The following is a 24,732-nucleotide window of genomic DNA, read 5'->3' as shown; positions in this document are numbered from 1 at the left end:
AAAATGTAAATGTATAAAACGACAAGCATTTTAAAATGGGTTTAGTAGCATGGTAATTGAAATTGCATGTATACCCGAGACTTTTATCAAGACGTGGTCGAGAATCGTTTAGAAAACGGACATTCCATTCGCTATAAGCATATAATTATCTGTTTTGTAGTGCCTTTAAAAATGCTTCTAATTTTCTTAACCGTTTTAATGTGCATTAATTTTCATGATCGACGTTACTATTATACCAAACAACTATCATGTGAAAGTTCCAGACCATTGATATGTGGGAAACAAGCCAGGGTTCCCCAAATCGGCTTTTTACGAAGTATATATCATTACCTCCCTTTTAACCATCAAGAGTTACAGCTTTGCGCAACGACCTCTAAACAAACAAATTTAATCGAATATAAGCATGGCGTTTATTTGTTAAAATGAGTCAATTGTTATGATTGGCAGATAATAATAAAACATCATTTACAATTTCATATCAAATTGAGCAGACCACACATGAAAGTTCCCGACCGTCGACGTATGGAGGACAAGCCAACGTCCCACCACAATGGCTTTCTACGAAGTACAAATTGTTTTCTGCGTCAGCGTTTCCGCTGTGTGCAACTACTTCAGGTCTTCTATCTAAACAAACGTATTCTGTTGAATCTCCATATCCTGGGTAACCAGCTACCAAATATCCACTGTATTCCTTTGTCCATCCGCCGAAGCATTCGGTTCTACCAGGAATCATAATGTTTGATCCACGGTTGATATGACAGGTTACACATGGAGCTTCACTGTATCCAAGTGCAGATCCAAAGAATTGTACTTGATCGGCAACTGATGTATGTGGACTAAAGGTGTATTCAACGCCTGTTATCGAAATACCATTGTCTTTGGTATTCGTATAATGGTCCCATAAAGGATTTTCTGGAAGACACAAGAAGTTAGCACCTGATCCTCCGCCACTTTGATGATTTGGTATGAATGTACCGCTCATGAATCCTGTGAAATGAAGACGTTAAGTTAATTTCAAAGACAGATGTGCAGTCTTCCCAAAATGTTTACTTACAACCATAATATCAACATACTTTCACGCTTCAATGTTTAATGAAAAAGCTGCAAAAAGTTTCATGACGATGTATTTATCAGTTTTCAAATAACTTCTTGACCTTCAATTAGAACCACATGTATCTTATTTATGCTCATTACTAGCAAAATAACTGCCCTAAGCAACGCTTCAAACTGTTTGCATAATCCGTGTCCTTTAAAACTTAAAGAGCTAGGTTCACTAACCATGGATTTCTGCCCAAGATTTTGGCAAAAAATAATTTGATGAAAAGTTCTTGTTTTTAGGTTTTATTTATAAGTTCAATCCTTAAACTGATAAAAATATGAATTTATAGACATATGTTTACATTTAGTATGATTTATGTTCTATGGAAATACCCCTATTTCCAGCAAAATTTGGAAAATTCACTTATTTTTGGTGTTTTAAACGAAAATTAAAGTATCAGCACAGTCCAGCCCCAACAAAATCATTACACCATTGTGTTGTAATGTATCAAAGGCTTCAACTATATCAATATAAAGTTTGGGCTTGCCTGTGCTCTATTCCAAAATAAGATTTTTATCTAATATCTAAACGTCATTTTCTGGCATTAATTTCAGTAAATGCAAATCATGGAGCATGAATATTGCACTCAACATTATTAATTTTTATTCTAAGTTGTTGAAATATGATTCATAACATATATTTTAATAAATGTTTGCAGGAAAATCATTTCTAGTAAATTAAAGGCACTTTCACTAAAATAAGTACGATTATGTTTTGGTACGAGTTCGACGGTTTCCACTGTAACGGTTGTAAACAAAACTCTGGCAGGATAAAATAATTATATGTAAACGCTTATAAATAAATGCTGAAATTCTACTTATGCCTTAAATATTTCATTCTTAGAATTAGCAAGGTGTTGTTATGTAATTTTATTGATTCATTGAAAGAAGTTATGCTCTGTTCAAGCTATTTTATTGCTGAATACTTGATCTGGGTCCGGTTCTTTCGCCCTCACAAAAAACAACAACAACAAAAAACAACTGTGGTCGTTTAAACACAGTGATTAAGAGGTTTTTATGTCTTTTAAAAGGTAGATAAGAAGAATTCAATTTACTTTGTGAAAATAAAATTATTGCAAGTCTCAAAACAATTTAAAGATACTGTATGTAGAGTATTTAAACTTTATAATTCCACATCGTCTGCATTGATGTACTGTATATGTAAAACTACTTGTTAAATGATGTCATAACATCTCGGTCTGTGGCACTAGCTCAGTGGTAGCATGGGAGCTTCTCACCCAGGAGAATTGAGCTCAAAACCTGGATCATTTTTTTTTCTTTTCTTTTTTTTCGTTTTAATAATTAATAAAATAGATTTTTAGCATTTTAAGTCAGTGCTATTTCATAGTTATTAAGGTATTAAAGATTTGTTTAGACATTTAATTGCTTAAAAATTCAACAAGAAGTTTTAAATCTTATTAATTTAGTATTATTCTCATTAACAAATATTCACAAGAAATTGCCAAAGCAGGAACTATGTTAGGAGTCAACGGACGAAATGTGTTCAGTACACTTTCCCAGGATGAGAAAAAAAGCATGGTATTAAGCTCAAGCTATTTCCAAGAATAAATAGACAGAAAGTCTTGACTTGTCCTTTTTCACAATTCAAAAGGATCCTTTTATCTTGTGCACGAAATTGCAGAGCATACATGTAAGCAGCCGTAACTACATGAATTGGATTGTCTACACGAATGACAGCATTGGTGTGTATTACTGCCTTTCTTATGGCTGGCGCACACGTAGTTTGAATGTGTTCCGATGTCTCCACCGTTACATGGTACCTCGCATATGGACACCATGAGGAGTTGTGAGACTCAGTCAGGAGTGAGAAAATGAGCTGATAATATTGCATCATGTAGCTGTATTTTGAAATTGATAGCCATTCAATACAGTGTGAAAGAGAATCGTTAAAAGTAACAGTAATAGAGACAATGCTAAATTAAATTTTTGATTGTAGGCTTCCATATGTTAAGTGTTTAATTTACACTCATTATGTAGATGTAAGGGCATATTGGAATGATATAAACCAAATCTTACTTAGAGTTGTTTTATGTCACATAAATTATGAATACATGTAAATAAATGTTTTATGCCCTCGAAGGATGGCATATTAAAATCGAACCGTCCGTCTGTCAGTCTGTCATTCCGTCTGTCATTCGGGCTTTATACATATAGACAGTGATGGTCATGTCCGCTCTGATTCAGTATGCATGAAAGGATTTTAATTTTTCTTTCATATATGAAATAACCATAGATGTATGGTGTGTCGCGAACAAGACTGGTTTCTATGAATTTGGTCTAGGTAATTGTGGGGGTTCAAACTTTGTTAATTTCGATATTAATATACATATAGGCAGATATGGTCGTGTCTGCTCTGAAAATAATATGCATGAAAGGATTATATTTTATATTTCACATATGAAATTATCATAAATGTATGATGTGTTGCCCTTAAGACCTGTGTTCCTATTTTTACTTGACAAAAAAAAATCTAACGTACTTTTATATCTATAAATTTACTTAATTTAGGCAGACTTTTACACTATACATTGGAATAAGTCAACAACTCCTAGTATTTACATACTATTTGCTTACATGTATATAGTTACTCAGTGTAAGTTTAGTTAGGTTAGACAGAAATACCTATCTGTTTTGTGTTATTATAATATAATATATAATAATAATAATAATAATAATAATAATAATAATAATAATAATAATAATTATCATTATTATTATTATTATTATTATTATTATGTTCAACGTCCTTGTCTAAAGACTGACTAAAAAGGCCATTAAAATTGCGATTGATTCTATACACCCTTATTTTAAGCGTAATGTAAGAAGTAGATGAATATAACAAGCAAATTAGACATTTATTATTAAAAAATGAACAAACTTACAGTATTTATAAATGTAAAAATAAATACATTTAGTTAGGCGAAAAATAATATGCATGCACATTTTTATTTCTAAATATCCGAATTTGGAATATCCGAAATGAGCTCCATTTATCTTTTATACTAGTTTTGTGACATAATAGTCTAATTTTAACTAAACAATAATTTTGTTTACAATATATAAGAAATATATTGCTATCTTTATGAGTTTAATTCAGTCAAACACACAAATTTATTAGTCTTGTATGAAAATTTTCGTCAAATTTGTGATTTAATTGAATCAAGCAGGTGCTCTAATTATGACGTCATTATGTCGTCATAGTAACCAGAAATGCCTAATAAATGTCTATTTTGAAAATGTAACACATTGTACTATACACCTTTAGGTTTTTATCAATATCTAAGATGGGGCCATTATTGGTGCTTAGTGAACCTTGCTCTTTGCCAGAAAAATATCTGATTTATTTCCATTCGGAATTTAATATCGTAAACAAACCTTTGTAAAACACAGACGATCCATTTCCAGGACAAATCGTCCGACCCCATCGAACATATGATGACCCTAAACACAAAAATAATGTTATATATAGAACATTAGCATTATATATTTACTTTTATTATTTAAGTTACATTGTAAAAACCGAAACAAAATATGGATACCCGTTACTAAAGCAGTGAAAGCAAACGAATATTTCATTTTGCGGTTTTGATTATAAGTAAAATGTGTAAATATGTATATAAGATATCGCCTTGCGTGCCGAAAATGACAATTTTTCAGACTTGATTCGTAGACATTAGATTAAAGCGTCACCGGAGTCACAGAAACATTTTTGTGACGTGCCGTGCTGGATTTTGTAAATCTGATCTTTCTGTCGTATTCAGGTGCTTATCCTATGATAGAGAGACAAAATACTAGTATTACATCCAACATACCTTTTCCAGAATTTTCGTATGCGTGCAGCTGTTGTTTCAGGCTGTTTATTTCCGAGGTCTGTGCTTTAATTTCCGAGGCCTGTGCTTTAATTTCCGAGGCCTGTGCTTTAATTTCCGAGGCCTGTGCATTAAATTGACTTTTCAATGTCAAAATCTCTGTAGCTATATCCGTATCACTGTGTAAGAGTAGTCTTTTTTGCTCATTGTTTTGTACTTCTCCAAACACTCCATTTAAAATGAGACATAACGCAAATGAATACAACATTTCTGCAACTCTTAAATATATGAATGTTTTCTATCTCGCTCAGTATGAAATGGGTTATATTTACGCAAATGAACATACTTATCAGTTAGATTAGCATAAGATAAAAGCTGTCTTAAAATATACGGGGGCTGTCCAAATTAATCATTCAAATACAATATTGCAACAGTTAAAAAATCATTTTAACTTTAAAATTTAAATATCTCCAATGAACACATTGCAGAGTGTTTGTTACCTCTAATATGCTCTATTGGAACATATCGGATGTATTTGTAATGTATATGTACAGATAAACTTTGACTATCAATAAATGCACACGCATACACATTCTTGAACAGGGCACCACTCGAGTTCAGTGAAAGCTATAATTAATAACTGAAAAATTCGCAGACTCAGTGTCATTGATTCAAGAGAGACATTGTAAAGAGTATTCATCTTCCTTACAATACATCTTAATCAATGATCCAAAGAACCTATGAACGTCTATTTTTTGTTGTTATGTTTTTCGTTGCACCGTAAAATACTATTTCTCATTTAAACGAAAATATACATATATATACAAGTTCTTTCATGACGATCCTCGTTTGTTTAGTATACAACTTCATTACGGCAGTTATCTCATTTTCATGTGTGTGTGTGTGTGTGTGTGTGTGTGCGTGTGTGTGTGTGTGTGTGTGTGTGCGTGTGTGTGTTTGTTGTTGTTGTTGTTTTTGTTTTTATGGGGAGCGTGGTACTTTTTTATTAACCAAAAGACACCTCTTTTAGCATTTTTGAACTTTTTTATTATATCGTTTATGAAAAGTTTGGCTCAACATCATCACTCTTTTACAAATTGTTTTAAAATCAAAATGATAAATTCCTCACTACAAGTGCTGTTGTTACCGACATAGTTACCTACCTAGTACAGTTTGTAGTCTAATATTTACAGCAAGGCATTATTTTAATCAATTAAAAGCATTACGTAACAAGTTTTATTTGGCATAAAATAATATAAGCAGATATACATGTATACTTTAGCCACAACATGTATACATTATGTACACCAAATTACATTTACATGTAGGAAATGGGCGATCATATTGGTTAACTGTCTTTCTACTGAAAAAAAAGCAATGTCGTTTTCTCGAAAGTATGATAAATGCAGTGCACAGAGATGTTGATTTAAAAGCTCGAATTATTCTGACTTACAATCATTTGTTCCTGGGATTTATGATTTTCACAAGATACTTCACAAAATAGTAAATTATTCTCAATTTTAACACTGCATGACCTGCGATAATAATGGCTGCTTCCCAGGTTTTACCTCTATGAATATGCAAGTCACCTTCGGGGTTTTTGACCTTTTTGACCTTTGGGTTAGTTTGCTATTTGTCATTTCGGAATTGCAGCAGTGTGATTTTTTCATATAAATTCTTTCTCAATTTAGATAAAACAGATTTTAATCGTTTTCCGATTAATAATTGGGTAGGTGAATACCTGCAATCCTTACTTTAAGAATGGCAAATTTGGGATTTTACTAGCTTTATATTTCTTTAGCGGAGTTATTGTTGGCTGCTTTCGCTACCAAAACCATTTGTTTTCAATAAAGCCATTTGATTGACTGCGTCCTGGGAAATAGGTAATGTGTTTATAATTCCAGCTTGTTGCAAGCTTGGCAAATTCAGCAGAGGTGAACTGTGGCTCATTGTCTTTTTTCAAAGGTGATTTTTTGATTTGTGTATGACTGTTACTCCTTCCGTGTTTTGTAGCCAGTCTATATGTACAGCATTTATCTTGGATGTTCTCATGGCTTTGGAAATCACAATCTTCTGACCTCTTAAGATTAAATCAGTTCCCACGGACAATTCGTCCCTATGATTCCAAAAGCTCTCATACAGTCTTTTTCTAAGGTCAGGCCATTCTTCATTTAAAGTGCGTTTCAATATTCCCGTGTGGCTGAATGAATTTGTTCAATTTTAATAGGCAAACTATTTATCAAAGTATTTATATGTAAATCGAGACCTTCAGTAAAGTCTGGTCATGACAATGTATCCGCTAATGGAACAGACATTGGTTTATCATATAATCATAAAAAATAATTAAATCGATAATTAATCAATGAGTATTTTCCATTGATCAGAAGGAATTATTAATCATGCATTTTCTTAGTACTGTAATCATATTTTCATCGATTACAAGCAAAAATAGTTATGATTACTGTATGATTACTTTCTTTAATATGTAAGATGATAAATGGACACATAATTTAAAACGTTAATGTAAGTGAGTAGCAAAATCAACCACGAATTAAAAAAGTATTGTTATCGTTGAGATCCTTTGATCATATTTCGTTGAATATATCCGCAAAAGTAAGACTATTCGATAGTATGATTTTACCAATTTTGACTTATATATCAGCGTATGGGACTTTTAAGCTCATCGAATATTCTAAAGTTCACTTAAAATTCTTAAAACAAATTTAACCTTTTCCCTCATATAAGCCCTCATATAAGCGTGTTTCGACGGCTTTTTGCCCCTCCCCTTTTTTGAGGCCTCAAACAGTGAAAAAATGCCCTATTTAGGCCCCAAACACTGGTTTTCGTTTGAGAAATGTTGTTTAAAAAAAGTGACCAAGAAAATTTTGGACATGTGACAGGCTAAAAATGGCCTCAGGTCGATCTTTGGGTAACTAGTAATCGACGCTGAAAAGTCTTTTACTCTATCTCAATTCATTGAGAAGTTGCAGCACTTTGAAATCAGTTTTGATGGAAAAAATACAATGCAAAATAGTGATTTTTGGCAATTTTGAGACGTCCCCCCGTTGCCATGGTAACAGGAAATTTACGATTGAGCATGCTGTTACAGAGGCTATGATGTAGTCAACATTTGTGCCAAGTTTCATCAGTATTGAAGCATTTTTCATACTTTCATAGCAGTTTGAACTTGTTACAGGAGGCTTTTCAATGAAAACGGCCATTTTTCGCAATATGCTCATGGGGTAAAAGGTTAAGGCAAGTTCTTTCACAAACATCAACTTCGAGCAAACATCAAACCGAGCCTGCGACATTTTCAATTTTGCCATTTTGGACTTTCTTTGGGGATTCTTATTTTCTCTATTTTATCGCCACACCAGCGTTGTTTGTGCCATGTGGAGGCTGTAAAAATCGCCCCGTACATTCAATCAGAGATGTTATATTTCCGATCCTTAAAGATTGTACAATACGACAGCATTGTTGTGTTTGTGGTATTTTTAGTTTCAACTATTTGGCTTTTTCGATTTGGGTGGTTCAAATATTCCTACTTGAATAATATTGAGTCACTCTTAGGATATGTTGCCTGCTTTTTTACTTTGTCTTTTGACGTCTTATCTGTGATATGCAGGCTTCATAACCTCTGATCACCTTTAAAAAGTCCATTTTGTTTAGTTCCGCCCATTGTTTTCTCGTTTAGGGCACACACTTTTTATTATTTGGGGACCATACGTCGCTTTTAATGGAATGGCACTAATGTGCCATATTGAAGGTTCCATGATAACCGCCTTATGAACACATCTGCGGATGTTTCTAAATTCCAAATTTTACCATTTCTTGTTTAAATATTGAATTCTGCTCAAGCCTGTTCTAGGGGGGTGGACGGTAGTTAGCACTTAACAGTACCTCCATGAACAGGCTCAATCAAACCGAGCCTGCAACATTTTCAATTTTGCCGTGTTGGGCTTTCTTTAGGGATTCTTAATTCTCTTTATTTTGTAAAATTACACCTGTAAAACGATATCTAATGCAAATGTATGCTAATATGTAAAAGTTTAATCATTGGTTAAATATCAATTACCCACCACCATCAACGATGCAATCATTAACTTTTGGTTCAAATTATTCTAACAATTTTATTTTGTTTTGATAATTGCTATCATTGGCGTCCATTTTGAATGTGGCTGGTGTGTTCCATGCGCAAACCCAACTTCTATTAGTAACTGTCAGTTTTATTGGCTAATGAATAATTATAATCCGGATAATAACGGCGTATAGCGGCGCCGAATAGCGGTTTTTTATCAGCCAATGAAAATACTCGCAACATAAACGCACCTGCATAATGAGCGACAATTTGACAGCCAAAGTAAATATTGAAATGTTTGTTATTTCCTGCAATGTTACAGCTTTTAATGGAGAGTTTGTAGTAGAACTTGGGTAATGACATGTTCATAATATATTAATTTCTACAATAACTTAAATGGAATAGAGGATATTTTATATAGTTTACATGTGTGAATGCCTTTTACGAACCCATGTAGATGATGAGAGCCCACGACTTGTATCCCTTGTTTATATTATGTAAAGAGTTTTTTAATAAAATAAGGACAAATTTCCCTGTGGATATATCTAGTCCTCAAGTGACCGCTTTGTAGACGTTTGCCCCCTTGTGATGAATTGAATAATGCTCTTTGTTGATTCCATCAATATCCAGGTTGTTGTTGAAACTTAGAGAGCTGTCAATTTGACATTTAAACACGCTGCAGCAAATAAAAATGACAAAGCGAGTCGCTACTAGCTTTTTTAAAATCAGATAAAATCAAAGCACAGAAGGCGCTGAATTTGTTTTGGTTCCAGAAAGTCAGAAAGGTGGAGGTTTTGAGATTTTAAACAAATTTGTTTTTGTATTGATCGTCGGTTGCCTAAATTCATCCCTGTCCTAGAGTCACTATCCTTACTTTATTTTTCAGAAAGTCTAAATAACAAATGTTTATTTAGGCGATCACAATCATCAGAAGCTTTACGGAGATAGCCGAGCAATTTTCATTGATTATAATGATACTCATCCGCGTATATTACCGGTAATTTGCGGAAATGTTATTGAATTACACAATATTAGAAATCTTCGACCAATCGGGAACTATTTTTTCTTCCCTGAGAAGGTTTGTAAATTAATGCGCCTGTCATTTGACAATCTTTACGCAGTGATCTCCCGTTAATTCGGCGTTAGTGTACTTATTAAGGGAAGTAACCACTTCGAGGAGTTTTTGACGGACTACTTGCAGATTTTGCAAATATAAGCATATCAAAGTCTGAAAGTTCGCTACCATTATTTGTTTCGTCTGACGACCCAAACAAATAAAAAATCCCGCCAAATTTACAAATCCTTGAATATGACGTGAACATAAACAATGATAAAACATGCATGGAAAGGTAAACTCTATAAGCTTTTAAACTAAAGTGTTATGATGGAAATTTTCCATCATAAAAATTTAGTTTATTTTCCATCATAAAAATTTAGTTTAAAAACTTATAAACTATGGATGCATGTTTTACATTGTTTATGATTATAAAATTAACTCAAAACAAAATCTTTAAAAAGACTTTTCAGAAGACACCTGGTTTGTAAAGGGAAATAACTAGTATAAATATGTACATAATTACATGCCAGGGTTGTCTTCCTTCTTGCACACATAAAATACAAGATTTCGTATTATGCTTATTATAATAAAACATCATTTACAATTTCATATCAAATTGAGCAGACCACACATGAGAGTTCCCGACCGTCGACGTATGGAGGACAAGCCAGCGTCCCACCACAATGACTTTCTACGAAGTATAAATTGTTTTCATAGACAGCGTTTCCGCTATGTGCAACTACTTCAGGTCTTCTATCTAAACAAACGTATTCTGACGAATCTGCATATCCTGGGTAACCAGCTACCAAATATCCACTGTATTCCTTTGTCCATCCATCGAAGCATTCGGTCCTACCAGGAATCATAATGTTTGATCCACGGTTGATATGACAGGTTACACATGGAGCTTCACTGTGTCCGAGCGCAGATCCAAAGAATTTTATCTGTTCAGCTGTACTATGCGGATAAAAAATGTACTCAACGCCTGTTATTAAAATATTATTTTCTTTAGTATCTGTATAATAATCCCATAAAGGATTTTCTGGCAGACACAAAAAGTTAGCCCCTGTTCCCTTACCACTTTGGAGATGACCTGGTAAAAACGTCCCACTCATGAATCCTATGGATAAGGAAAAAAACAACTTATAAGTGTATTTTACTTCAATTCAATTTAGTAATTTTCTTTTTCATTTGATTTAAAATGGACCAACAGCAAGAAGTTCCAATTATCTGACATTGAAGGGATTGAAATGTCAGACAGCAAATGGAAAATATTTCTTTATTACTTAAGTCTCTAAAACAAACATAAACCATAACTAGACAATTACTTACAACAATTAAATTAAATATGATGAAAAATATTTTTGTTTTTAAATATTCTAAAATACAAGGATGCTTAATTTTGATTTTTGACAATGTCCCCTGGTAAACAACAAAACTGCCTCTTTTTGCATAGAGTAAATATAGCTCTATCACTACCTCCCGGCGAATGTAGGTATCAGTGTTTTAATATATTATGTTCTTTGTAAGGCCTGCTTCGAATATCGAAAATCTAACAATGCTATACCATTTAGATTTGCTTAAAATTTCCCTGAAACTTTAAGTTAATATTCAGATATCTTAAAATTGAAATAATTGTTTTTCTTCAGTCTTTATTTCTTTATATACCTTTATATAAGGTAGATGATCCATTTCCTGGACAAACTGTTCGACCCCATCGGACATATGATGAGCCCAAACCTGAGAAAAAAATATTTACAAAACATTACAAAAGTATTACATTTTTGTATACTGAGTTAAATTAAAATTGATTCCTCTCATTAGAGTTTTAGTTTTCGAATTGTTGAGTACTATGCAAATTATACTAATGACTATAATACTAATAAAATCATCAAATTAGAACTAACTTGTACCAACACTTAAATTTACTCATGCTAGGCTTTAGGTAGACTTGTTTGTTGACACCTATCAAAAAGTGAAACTACCTTTCCCTGAGTGTTCGTATGCGTTGAGCTGTTGTTTTAGGTTCTTTATTTCATAGGCCTGTGCATTAAATTGGCTTTTCAAATCCAAAATCTCTGTAGCTATATCCGTATCACTATGTAAGAGTAGTCTTTTGATCTGCTTTGTCTTCTGTGCTGTTGCAAAATAAGTAATAACGAAAATTGATATTACAAAGTTTCATAATACAAAATTTCTGTAACTATTTTATATATTCCTAACTCGCCCATTATGTAATGCGCAAAATGTACTTTTATAAAAACTTCGATAACAAGATTAACATCTGATGATTATAAATTTCATATTTACATAATGACGTTTTCATTCAATGGAAAACTATTGACATTTTAAATAGTTAAACTGCAACATTTCCGTAATTTCCGATAAAAATATGGATTTCGAATTATAAGGTAAGTCTTTGCATCCGATAGTCATAGTCACTTCATTTTTTTGACAACTTCTCGAGATACTATACGTCTTTGGCAACTTTATGTCAAGTAATTCACCACATCCTTGAAAACCCATTCGGTAGAACTAACAGTTAATTTAAACGTACAGGAATATTCTTATAGCATGCATAATAACAACATAATCTTCTATTTAAAATAGCAAAAATTACTCATTCTGCACTTTTGTATGATAAGTATCAATTTTCATTATTCTAATATAAACCTACATCATCTAACTATAGAAACAACGTGTTACTTTCTTTTAAACCAGATGTAAAATTTGGAAAAACGGGGATCTCTAGAGAGCCGTGCAAACAAAAATAATTATATGAGAAATTGAGAATGACAGGCTTGATTCCATTTATATTGCTGATGGATAACATATCCATATATTCTAAGCTTATAAGCATTTTTACTACGTACATAATAATGATCTACTTTTATTAGACGTTTAAGTCACTGCACAGTAGTTAACGTTTTATCAGATTTTATTTTATGCTTTTGGGTGGATTACTGATTTATCCGTGAAGTTTATATTTGTTGTGTAAGATGAAATTTATTTCATCGGGTGAACTTTAAAAACAGTATTCTCCTTCGTGGCTTTGCCACTCGCGAGAATACTATTTTTAAAGCACACTCGATGAAATAAATTTTCATCTTTCACACAAACAAACAAATATCCTTTATTTTTTTCAAAATTAAAAAGTTGTTTAAAATTATCTGAGTAGAAAAATTGAAAAAACAAACAAACCAAAACGAAACAAAACAAATAAATAAACGAAACATAACCATTTTTTTCATGATCAAAATGTATATACATGTACAGTATGTATATATAAACATATGACTTTTTAACAAATTAAGTAAATAAAGTATCATACAGCGATGCATTAAGAATTATGTAACAGCTATAAAAGTATTCAAAGTGATGATACACGTGCCTAAACTCAATTGGAATTACAGTTAATCTTTCAAAAGAAATATTATACTTTGGAGAACTTAAAGTTCATTTGCATAGTGACAAAATTAATTTCATTCTCATTCTAATGAATTATTACATTTTTAAAACATTAAAACAAAATATCAAAAATATACACCAAGTTTTGAAATATTTAGAAAAGAATTATACAATAGAACACAAATAAAAGAACAATTTGCGTTTTCTAAAGATAAAGTGTCTAAAGACACAATGGAATATCCTCTGTAACATAAGAATTGTCGAGTGAATCAAGAGTAAAATAATGCTAAAAACCATACTTATAAAGAAAACTAATATGATTGTATTAATAACTATACAAAAGGACAAAATGTATTTGAGCATGAGAGAGCGTGTTTGAGTGCTTGTGTGTGCGTGTGTGCGTGCGTGTGTGTGTTTGCGCGAGCGCAGTTGTGTCTGTGTACATGTGGTGAGCGTTACATTACTGTTTTAGAACTGAATAATTCTTAAAATGGGTTATGTTATGTTGAATACATTTAACAACAGTATGTGAACTAGAATGGTTGTAATTCATATATTGAAAAAAGACATAATAAATGAAAAAAGTATTTAAAGTAGAAATAGAACACAACCATGATAAGAAAGTTAAACATTCTTATATAGATCTACTACACTCATTCATCTGCACTCGGTCACATTTAATCACTTTTCAGTCCTTTACTTATCTCTTAAGTCAATTTAAGCGGGAAAAATAGAATAGTTTGACATCTAGCTTTGGGATAGCTATATAGGTAAATATAGAGAAAAAATTTAAGTCTGCATATATGGAGAGAATAATAATAATAATAATAATAATAATAATAATAATTATATAATAATAGTAGTAATAATAATAATAACAATAATAAACACAAACTACTGCGTTAATCTGCAATATGGAAAATATGATAAGAATCCCACGCTGAAATAAAAGTTTCAACGTTGTTATTTATCACTGCAGTCTCTTTTTCAATGTTGTAACAATATGTTATACATTTTAGCTCCTACAACTCAAGGAAAACTCTTTTGCATTTTATATTGATTAATATACATCTTAAAGTATATACTACTAGATTTTTAGTTTTTGATTAAGGACTTTCATATGTAAAGCCATAAATCATTTCAACTGCAGTTAATGATGAAAAAAATTGTCCTTTGTTTTGGGTTTTGAAATAAATATCAATGATGTCCTTTACAAAACTACATTGCCAAGCAAATGTTGAATAGTCATTAATTTTTGCAAAAGTATCATCATATCTCATTTTATGTAAATAATAGTTGGTGCCAATTATTCTATGAAGAATCATAATTTGAAACCACTGTATTCTTGAATCTTTTGTTATTTGAAATAGCATTTCGTATATTTCTCTCCATTTGCTTTCTTCAAAATGTAGATCAAACTTTTGCATCCAGGTTGCATCTCCGATATAATATACGCAGGGTTTCAAGCAAGAATTAAGAAATATACTTGTGTTGCAAATTAGCAATTTATTGTTATAAAATAGAACAGAACAGAACATATTTTATCAGCTCAAGTTACATAATATAAGACATAAGTATACATAATAGTGGTGACTACTGTTAATTTAAACACATGACATGGTTTTATTTAATATTTCTACACACAGTACAATTTTATTTTAGGTATTTGTAAGAGGAAAATAAATGATTATCATGAAAGATGAAAAAAGAAAAACAAATAAACAGCTAACGCCTTATAAAACAATGGTAGTTCTGCAAAGGAATCGTTATTTATAGGGTACTTATCTTTGTCATGTAGATAAAGCATTTAAAGTGTCTTTTTCAAAACGTTTAATGTGTTGTTTTTTTCTTCTTTTTTTTTTGTTGTTGTTGTTGTTTTTTTTTTTTTTTTCAATTTTATTTATGCAATATTTTCCACAGTGAAATATATTTTGCATATCAAATTCATTTACAATGATTTTTTTTCCAACAGAAAACACTTATCATTCTTTTGAACCAGCTTATCTTTAATGACATTATAAAAGCATTTGAATTTAACATTTTTTACCTCCCTCCAAATAGTCTTTGATCATAACAGTCCTTTTTTTCAAAATTTCCTTCCCATAAAATCATAAAACATATTATTCAAGTTATTTATCATGTCCGTGGATGGTGATGGTAGGGCTATAAAAGGATGGTTTAAAGTCGAAATTAGAAGCGTTTTGATATCTGCAAATTTTCCTATTGGAGTGTAAATTTTTTTGTAAAGATTTTGAATCTTAATTAATTTATCTTCATAGTTTATATGTACCATTTGTTTTAAATTTACATCAAAAGTATTACCCAACATTGTAAAACTTTGTTGGTTCCATGACAATTTCCATCGCGTTTTTATACTATTCGATGAGTATTTATTTATTTATTCCTATCTAAATTACTTTTGTCTTATCAAAATTTACATTTAATCCCGAGATATGAGCAAAATTTAGTAACACTTCAAGTGCCTGATTTAAGGAATTGCTTGACCCGTTCAGTATAAATGTTGTATCATTCGCAAATTGAGATAATTCATGTTCTAGATTATTTATCTTAATACCTTTAATCTCGTTAGAATTTCTTATCATAAGAGAAAGAATTTAACCACATAATACAGATGTAACAAAGAAGCGGGTCTCCTTTTCTGCATCCTCTACCTATTGTTACAAAATTTTACAGGAATAAATATTGACTTACATCAGACTGTGCGTTTTTATAAAAAATGTTAAACCATCGCTTAAAAAATTCTAAAATCAAAATAAGACGGCGTTTTTTGAACAAATGACAAGGACAAAGAGTTTACAGCTTTTTCAAAATCAATTGAAAGAAGAAAGACCAGGGATATCTTTTTCTTCCGTATAATGCATAATATCGTATACAAGTCTTAAATTTTCTCCAATATATCTTCCCTTAATAAATCCGGTTTGGTTTTTGATTTTATTACTAGTTTATTTGTTTAAATTTTGTAGAAATGTTTTTCATGTAATGTAATATATAAAACAATAATCTGCTAGGTCTACTATAATGTTAAAATATAAGTCCATGAATAAAAACAAACATTCTACTACTAGGTGTCTTTTTCAGACATCTCACTTTAATTTCGAGTTTTGGTTCAATAAGTTTACTCACTTGACTTATCCGTAGACATTTAACAAAGTGTCACCGAGGAGTCACGGGAAAATATGTGTTTCGCGTTGGACTAGATTTCATAAATCCGATTAAGATACTTATTTGGAAAGCTTATCTTCATGTTAAAGAGACTCCATGTAGTAATATATAAAACATACCTTCTCCAGAATGTTCGTATGCGTAAAGTTGTTGTTTCAGGCTGTCAATTTCCGAGGCCTGTGCCTTTATTTCAGAGACATGTGCTTTGATTTCGGATGCCTGTATGTTAAATTGCCTTTTCAATGTCGAAATCTCTGATTCTATATCAAAGAGCGGTCGTTTGTACTCATCGTTCTGCACTGCTCCAAATATTCCATATAAAATGAGACATAACGCAAATGGATACAACATTTCTGTAACTATAAAATATGTTTCTATCTCGCTCAGTATGAAATGGGCAATACGTATGAACACACTTATCAGCTACTTTAGCATAAGATAAAAGCTGTCTTACTTTGACGATCAAATAATAAGGTAAACGTAAACGGAACATCTGGCGCTTTCGAGCACTTTTTACGAGTAATTCAATTTTTGGGTCACACCTCAAATGGCCATGGCTTTTGTATGAATTATAACCGGTTTTTTTTTGGGGGGGGGGGTTTATTGTTGTTGTTGGTTTTTTGTTTGTTTTGTTTTGTTGTTGTTAAAGCGTCATTAAATAAAGTAAACAAACAGTTGTTAATATCTTTATGGTTTAATATATCCCAATGCGATCTTCAAATTGTTAACGTCTGGAAATAGTTAAATTGAAAGTATATCACACTAACAAATTCTATGATACAATAATATTATCAGTATATTGATAGTTTTAATGTACCATTGGCTTAAAACGCTTGCTAAGCACATTCTTGAACAAGGGACCCCTTGAGTGCAGTGAAAGCTACGATAGCATGCAAAAGTTAAATATTCCGCAGACTCAGTGTCATTGATGCAAGGGAGACAATGTAAACAGTATTCAATCCTTCTAACCAGACATTTTTAATCAATGATCTGAAAGAACCTAGGATCGTTAACTGACAGAATACCGTTTTCAACACGCTTTCATTAATTATCGCATGGTTTGGAACATTTCCTTTGTTCTTACTAACCCATTATACTCAGTACACTTCAATGAGCATTTGAAAACTTTATTGATATATAACAGTACAGTTTTTTCATTGATTCATATTGGAAAAAAGCACGACTGTTATATATCGGTTGAGTATTTTTCGCACCTTGTATATATCAATACCGTTTTTTTTTCATAGAGGCTCCAATGGGGCAGTGGTAACGACCATTCCCAGTAGCAAAAAAAAATAAAAATAAAAAAATGGAATCAATAAAATAAAATAAAATAAAATAAATATATAAATACACTGAAAAATATTAACAAAGATAACATCTCGGGATGTTTCTGCAAAAAATATTGTCTCGGCCTTACGACCTCGCCATTTTTAGCAGAAATACCCCTTGATGTCGCCCCAGCCAGTGTTATATCCTCGTAACTAACTCGTTTCATGTACTATAACTATTACTAAATGACGTCAAAACCCAAATAATAGAAATGATGACGTCAATTATGTCAACATATCCATCGATATCAAGTTTTAAAGCAAAGCTGCATTATGCATATTACTACGTCGTTAAGAATGATGTATTATTTCAAAGCCTACGTAGGGTTTTTGTTGTTTTCTATTTGTCTGTTTTTCTCCTTTTTCATTTTTCTTTTATTTCATTTTATTTTTATTTTTTGTGTGCACCTTAAATTCCATTTTTTCACTGAGACCGAAATATATATTATTCATTAAAGTGCGTTAAAGACAACCCACATCTATCTATTGTGCAATTTAATAACGGGAGTTATCTTATTTTCATAAGATAAGCGAGGTTACAGTGGAAAGGTTAAATTAGAACACGTAAGGTAGGATAAAAACGGCACTGATCTAAGACGCAGAAAAAATAGCCTGATATGATTACCTTCTAATTACTTTCTGTAATATGTCAGATGATAGGTATACCTGAGATAAATGGACACAAAATTATAAATTTTAAAGGTATGTTAGAATCAAAACCAACAACACATTAAAAAGCATTTTTATCGTTGTATTCCTTATTTGATAATATTTCCTTCAATGTATCCGCAAAAGTAAGACTATTTGATAGTATGATTTTACAAATTTTGACTTGTTTATTCGCATATAGGACTTTTATAACTCATCAAATATTGCTTAAGTTCACCTAAAATTCTTAAAACAATACTTGATGAATTGGCTGATTTTGGAAATTTATGGCACAATGGTAATGTTTCAAACATCCAAGTCAGTAATACAAAGTACCTATGACCAACAATTACAAAATTGGTGTTCTGAACATAGTAGTTTTCCTAATATATGTAGTTACAGTTTATTTAAATTTAACTTTATCTACGTAACATACTTAGATGTTATAAATGATAGTAATCATCGTAATTCTTTATCAAGGTTTAGATGGACGTTAATCACATAAATTGATAATTGAAGAAGGAAAATATAGAAATATCGATAAAATTCACATATATATACTAAATGCAATATGGATTTAATAATTAGTTTGTCCATTCTATAGTCAACTGGGGACTCAATATTTACCATATTATTGAGTGTGGCCAACCATCATGTTATCAGCATAATATTATAATCATTAGACATTAAATGTTATACATTCATAGCCATATCATATCACATATTATACAAACATATAAAGGGCAAGTACATGGTTAACAAGGAATTCTAACACTCCTCGTGATTTTGTCACTTTAGACAAAGAAGAAAAAACCGGTGTTAAACTGCCAATAAACACTGGTAAGGAACTACTTGTATATGCGGCTGTTATGTTTTCTTCCTCGTTTATATAGTTTATAAAGCCCTTTAAAGCAACAATAAAAGAGCTTTTTTTAACTAATATTTTCAATTCTTATAATTTTTTCTTTTCATACAATACCGAAATAATATCTTCCATACACAAACGCCACATGTTTGATCCATATCAGTTAAACGGAGCCAATCCGTAAGCAGTGTAATGACGTCATCCTAAGTTTACAACTCATTCATAAACACCTACGTGTAAACACAATTCAATCCATTCTAAGACGTAAGTTTTTATTGTTGAAAACTTGATAAAATACCTTTTATCTTATCATTTTATTTCTATATCATAGCAAGAGTCGGTGCAAAATCGAACAGCGTTAACCGAAAATCGGCACCGGAAGTTATTTCCGCTTGAAAAAATAACATAAGTGATCTTCCTTATTTTAACTTGTTAGAATCAAAGTAATATCGGTCTTAACGGTGTTTATTGGCTATTTAACACTGGTTTGTCGTTTTCATGCGAAAAAATTAACCACTCAGGGGTCAATTCCGACGCATCAAAACTCCAAACCGGTGTTAAATAGCCGATAAACATAGCTAAGACCTATATTATTTCTTAATTATAAGCATTTTATAATATCTATTACAATAAAACAGTTTCTGTTACAAGTATGTGTATGCATTGTATTTTATTCATTATTATATCATTATTCTATGACCCATATTGTGTCATTTTGATACCTTTTGTAGTCGTTTTGGTAATTGTATATATATATTATATTATATCCGCCACGCTAACTTGGCGTTGAACATGTATTTGTATTGCTATTTGCCATTGACTTGGCTTGTTGCTTAAGGAAAATAGTTTGGTCTAGATCGTTCAGACAGATTAATTATATATCTTGATAATCTGTTTAGGGGAATTTAAGTAGTTACACAGTTCTTTAAAATTCTGCACAGAATTTGAAGTATGTAACTGTTTATAATAATGTCATTGCAATCAAACTTGTGTATTCCAGCCACATATGCTTCTGTAGACCGACTGTTTACTATTGCTGGGCAAATAGTAATTGATATAATTCAATAAAAGACATTAAACAGGTGACATAATGTGCAGAATAAAGTATATTAGAATAATGATTTAAAACAATAATTTGATACCTGTTTTTATTAGAAATGCATTGCATTACATATCTTATTTGTATTACAGTGTCAAATTTCATAATACTTGATTTAACTTAAGGAAAAGTAAACATTAATCATGGCAACTTTGATTGAAAGTAATCATAATCTACCGATTACTTATAAAATTGACAGCTTTCATGGTGCAATCGATTACATCCTAATAATGGATATGAATACGCCTTTTTATTATTTTCAGATAAAGAAATTACAATTTATATCATGTAAAATGACTTCGTAAATGTCTTTAAACTATTTTTATGTTATATCTTGTACCGGATATTTAAACATGTATTATTGTAATCATGTTCTTTGTATTTTTCTATCTGTTTTTACAAGCTACACAAATTACAGTTTAAATCTAAACCTTTAATTATCGATTACGTGTAAACAAACATAGATAGTATACGAAACCGTTCATAGAAAGACATTTTATATCACTTCCTTTTTCGGTTTCATGTGACGAGCAAAGTGGACTGAAATTTAAAAATGGCAAAACATTTTATAGTGGCAGCGATTGATTTCGGGACAACATATTCTGGATACGCATATTCCTTCAAAGACTCGTATAAAACGGACCCACTTAAGGTATTGTAAACAAACGCGTCACACTGGTTGATATCTATGTCTTGAATCCATCGCGTGACCAGAGTAATGTACTTGACTTTTTACTTACATGAACTTTCTTTGTTAGAGGATTACAAATAGTTATTAACAAACAGTTCACTGTTGTCATATGAGTTACTGCTAACATTAAAACTAAGTTAAGTGTTAACATTTAAAACAATCTGAAGAATAACTTTTTCCCAAAAGTAATAAGCATATTTCTGATGAAAGTAAGAAAAATGGATGTACAAATATATAAGCATTACATATCATTGTTAGCGTGTTTGATAAAATAATATATGTCAGATTGTAAACACTGGTGTACAAATCTGATATGGAAGTGTCAAATAGTAGGATCCGAGAACACAGCTGCGGATGTTTCTAAGTTAGTGAATTTTATTTTTTTAATTATCGTCTTAAATCGGGGTGTTTGGAGAAAGGTACTGTGCATAGCCAGTGCCGTCCATCAAACAGAGTCTGCCACATTTTCAACTTTTCCGTGTTGGGCTTTGTTAGTGTTTTCCATTTTGACAATTTGGTTGAATATGTTTATAGGGTTATAGGGTCGGGGAATAGGGGAAATGAATTTAAGACATCCTTCTTCAAGTTTACTAAAATGGGATTTCAAAATTAATTTGCAATAACAGTGTTAATATATTATCATATCATAAACCGTTTATTTCAGAGTAACAGATTACATTACAAATCATAAGACTTATGTTACAAATCACCGAATAGTAGTAATTCTAGTGTGTGCGTTATTCTGCTATGACTAAACAAATTGATAAACAAAATTTAAGTATGGTATTTTAGGTTATCTTATTTGGTATTCAATGTTATATTATAGGTTATTTTAGTTTATCTCATACGGCACTTTGAAATAAGATTGAAACTGACAAGATAAGTTCAATCATTATTTTTATCATTATTTATATTATCATTAACATTATCTTTTTCATCACGATTATAATTTCTATCATGATCTTTATTCTATTAATATCGTAATACTAAATCATCATCATCATCATCATCGTTATTTTATTATAACATTTTACAAAAAATAGTTTTGTATTTTATGCAAGTTGTTTTCAATTAGAAATGCCTGTCGTAAATGTTATGTTTTTATTTCTAAAAGCCGTTTTTCTCAAATAGTTTCAGTTAAGATAACAAAATTGTATATCGAAAATTTCTTTATTGAACATACAACGTATTTACAGATATTCTCTAATACATGGACAGATGGTTGCGGAGCTTTAACGTTAAAGCAGCCCACGTGTGCTTTATTTGATGGAAATGGAAAGTTTCATTCATTTGGATACGAAGTAAGTTTTTTTACGAAGAAAACAGCTGTCTTTTGTTTCTCCTTCTTCTTGTTCTTCTCTCCTTCACCTTCTTATTCTTTTTTCTCTTTTTTCTTTTCAAATTTCTTCTTCTCCATCTTCTTTTTTTATTCTTCTGCTTCTTCTTTGATTTTTTTTTACTTTAAGTTTTATACCTAAAATTCTAATATTTTGATGTTATACATTTTTGTTGTATTTTTGTGCTTCGTTTCAAAATTTCTTAAATTTCCTATCTTGATAATATTTTTTAATGACAATATTTACGTCTATTTTGAACAACTTTGTCTATATTTGAATTTAATCCATTTTATTTCGTTTTAATCCAAATAAATACAACCCGCAGATAATATTCTTTTCGAAAGGTTTTACCGTTTAAAATTGTTCACTTTACATTGTTTAAGGCAGAAGATAAATATGCAAAGCTTGCGTCGTCCGACAAACATATAGGATGGAAATATTTTCGTCATTTTAAAATGAGTCTACATAATAAACCAGTGAGTAAGATTTATTTTATGTTTTATAAACTAATTGTGTACAAGGTGCTATTCTATTTCACTCATACATGTACATATCACTTCGTTATAAGTTACCCTTCTTTCTCTCTAAACAAGTATGTAAGAAAAAGACTTTGTGTCTGTTACTCATGACACAAAATCTAATGTGAAAAGACAAGGAGAAAATGAATCATATATATGTTAACAAATGCAACCTTTAAAAGAGCGAAACTAATATTTATAGCCATACCAAAAAAAAGAATTATCAATTATACTTCACTCAAATACAATATGATGATGTATATTGATTTGGTGTATATTTTAATTGTGTTTAACTGAAACATCAGTAATCATGTTTATAACTGAAATATTAATAGTCTTAGTGTTACATCTTACGGTATAAAATATCGACAACGAACAAGATATATTTATGGATTATTACAATTATTATATTGAAATTTACATAAATTTGTGAAATTGTTTTATCCGAAAATTCACAGGTTCTTTAATATATTTCATGCAAAAATAAGGAAAACTTTCTTAACTTATTTTATTCTTAAGTCGTGATCTGTTTTTCTACTGAAGTATTGTGAAGGGATTGATTGTGTCAGATCAAATGCACGGTGTTTGGATGGGATAATACCGTATATCTTCTTACACGAGTTAAATAAATCTGTAAAGTTGTCGACTGCTTTTGTTGCTAACAAAACATGGGAATTTTATTAAAAAATTTCAAGCATTTCCTTTCATATTCTGACGATAAATCTAAAACCAATTTGCAGAACCTGTCACTGAAAGCAAAACTACGTGATGACCAAAGCAAATTAATGAAAGCAATAGAAGTGTTTGCTGCATCTATCAAATATCTCAAGGACCATCTTATACATAAACTGACCGAATCTTCTGGAGTAAATGAAACATCTGTCAACGACAAACAGTCTCAAAAGGCCGGTATACTAACAAACGATATACTATGGGTATTAACTGTTCCAGCAATCTGGAGCGACTCTGCAAAGCAGTTCATGAGAACGGCAGCTGAACAGGTAAATCAACTGTAAAATAAGTCTCTCACGTCATTTGTCAAGCTTATTATTCTGCATTTACATATAAGGAATATGTTTTTTTTTTAAACAGTAGTTATTAAATTATATATAAACAAATACAAATGATTAATATTCTAGACCAGAGAGCTATAAACAAATCCTAGAACCTATATTCCTGTTTGTTCCCGATAAAAAGCATGTGTGCAATATTTGTTTAATGCAATCAGAAAAAAAGGGTTTTTCCGACATGCTGAAAAAATCTAACAAATTTTTGATATTTGATAAATATATGGTAGATGACTAAATTTTGCGTAAAATTGATTTCTTGATTTATTCCTTTAGTCTTTAATCAATTCTATTCCATTTTCACACACCTATAATGTTTACATGCAAATGGGCATAAAGCCTCCTCCCGCGAAGTCAGAATACAGGTCTTGAATCATGTAATGTTGTAGCTTTATAATTGGATATATGAATTATCAAACTCAATTTGAATTTGAATGTAAATTTTTCTCTAATTGATTGAAATAATAATTAAATATACAGGCTGGGATACAGGAAAGGTCAGCTCGTGCTCTCCGCTAGAAA

At 31.0% G+C, this 24,732-nt stretch overlaps 3 protein-coding genes across 3 annotated transcripts; 1 reads left to right on the top strand and 2 right to left on the bottom strand.

Moving 5' to 3' along the window:
• Positions 1 to 414: 414 nt before the first annotated feature.
• Positions 415 to 5,196, bottom strand: LOC132719507 (short-chain collagen C4-like). Its single transcript, XM_060703277.1, has 3 exons — positions 4,932 to 5,196; positions 4,495 to 4,560; positions 415 to 987 (listed from the first exon to the last, which is right to left on the bottom strand). Exons 1-3 carry the CDS (start codon positions 5,194 to 5,196, stop codon positions 479 to 481), a joined length of 840 nt encoding a protein of 279 aa, XP_060559260.1. The 3' UTR covers positions 415 to 478.
• A 5,408-nt stretch (positions 5,197 to 10,604) lies between these two features.
• LOC132719505 (uncharacterized) lies at positions 10,605 to 17,105 on the bottom strand. Its single transcript, XM_060703275.1, has 4 exons — positions 16,774 to 17,105; positions 12,049 to 12,201; positions 11,732 to 11,803; positions 10,605 to 11,183 (listed from the first exon to the last, which is right to left on the bottom strand). The coding sequence occupies exons 1-4, from the start codon at positions 17,003 to 17,005 to the stop codon at positions 10,675 to 10,677; spliced, it is 966 nt and encodes a 321-aa protein (XP_060559258.1). The 5' UTR covers positions 17,006 to 17,105; the 3' UTR covers positions 10,605 to 10,674.
• Positions 17,106 to 21,052: 3,947 nt separating this feature from the next.
• LOC132719509 (heat shock 70 kDa protein 12B-like) lies at positions 21,053 to 24,729 on the top strand. The gene is made up of 5 exons (XM_060703278.1): positions 21,053 to 21,249; positions 22,485 to 22,589; positions 23,009 to 23,101; positions 23,884 to 24,144; positions 24,691 to 24,729. The coding sequence occupies exons 1-5, from the start codon at positions 21,151 to 21,153 to the stop codon at positions 24,727 to 24,729; spliced, it is 597 nt and encodes a 198-aa protein (XP_060559261.1). The 5' UTR covers positions 21,053 to 21,150.
• The last annotated feature ends 3 nt before the right edge of the window (positions 24,730 to 24,732 follow it).

This window comes from Ruditapes philippinarum, unplaced genomic scaffold, assembly GCF_026571515.1.
Source record: "Ruditapes philippinarum isolate M1 unplaced genomic scaffold, ASM2657151v2 ctg187_1_1_1_1, whole genome shotgun sequence".
NCBI lineage: Eukaryota > Metazoa > Mollusca > Bivalvia > Venerida > Veneridae > Ruditapes > Ruditapes philippinarum.
This window is presented reverse-complemented; position numbering and strand designations above follow the sequence as displayed.

Excerpts from the sequence above, each read along its gene's own strand:
- LOC132719509 (XM_060703278.1), top strand. The coding sequence starts at position 21,151 with ATGGCAAAACATTTTATAGTGGCAGCGATTGATTTCGGGACAACATAT. Across the intron at positions 21,250-22,484 it reads ATAAAACGGACCCACTTAAG|ATATTCTCTAATACATGGAC; the intron begins GTATTGTAAACA and ends ACGTATTTACAG. Across the intron at positions 24,145-24,690 it reads TGAGAACGGCAGCTGAACAG|GCTGGGATACAGGAAAGGTC; the intron begins GTAAATCAACTG and ends TTAAATATACAG.
- LOC132719507 (XM_060703277.1), bottom strand. The coding sequence starts at position 5,196 with ATGTTGTATTCATTTGCGTTATGTCTCATTTTAAATGGAGTGTTTGGA. Across the intron at positions 4,561-4,931 it reads ATACGAAAATTCTGGAAAAG|GGTCATCATATGTTCGATGG; the intron begins GTATGTTGGATG and ends TTTTGTGTTTAG. Across the intron at positions 988-4,494 it reads ATCGTCTGTGTTTTACAAAG|GATTCATGAGCGGTACATTC; the intron begins GTTTGTTTACGA and ends TTCATTTCACAG.
- LOC132719505 (XM_060703275.1), bottom strand. The coding sequence starts at position 17,005 with ATGTTGTATCCATTTGCGTTATGTCTCATTTTATATGGAATATTTGGA. Across the intron at positions 12,202-16,773 it reads ATACGAACATTCTGGAGAAG|CACAGAAGACAAAGCAGATC; the intron begins GTATGTTTTATA and ends ATTTTGCAACAG. Across the intron at positions 11,184-11,731 it reads ATCATCTACCTTATATAAAG|GATTCATGAGTGGGACGTTT; the intron begins GTATATAAAGAA and ends CCTTATCCATAG.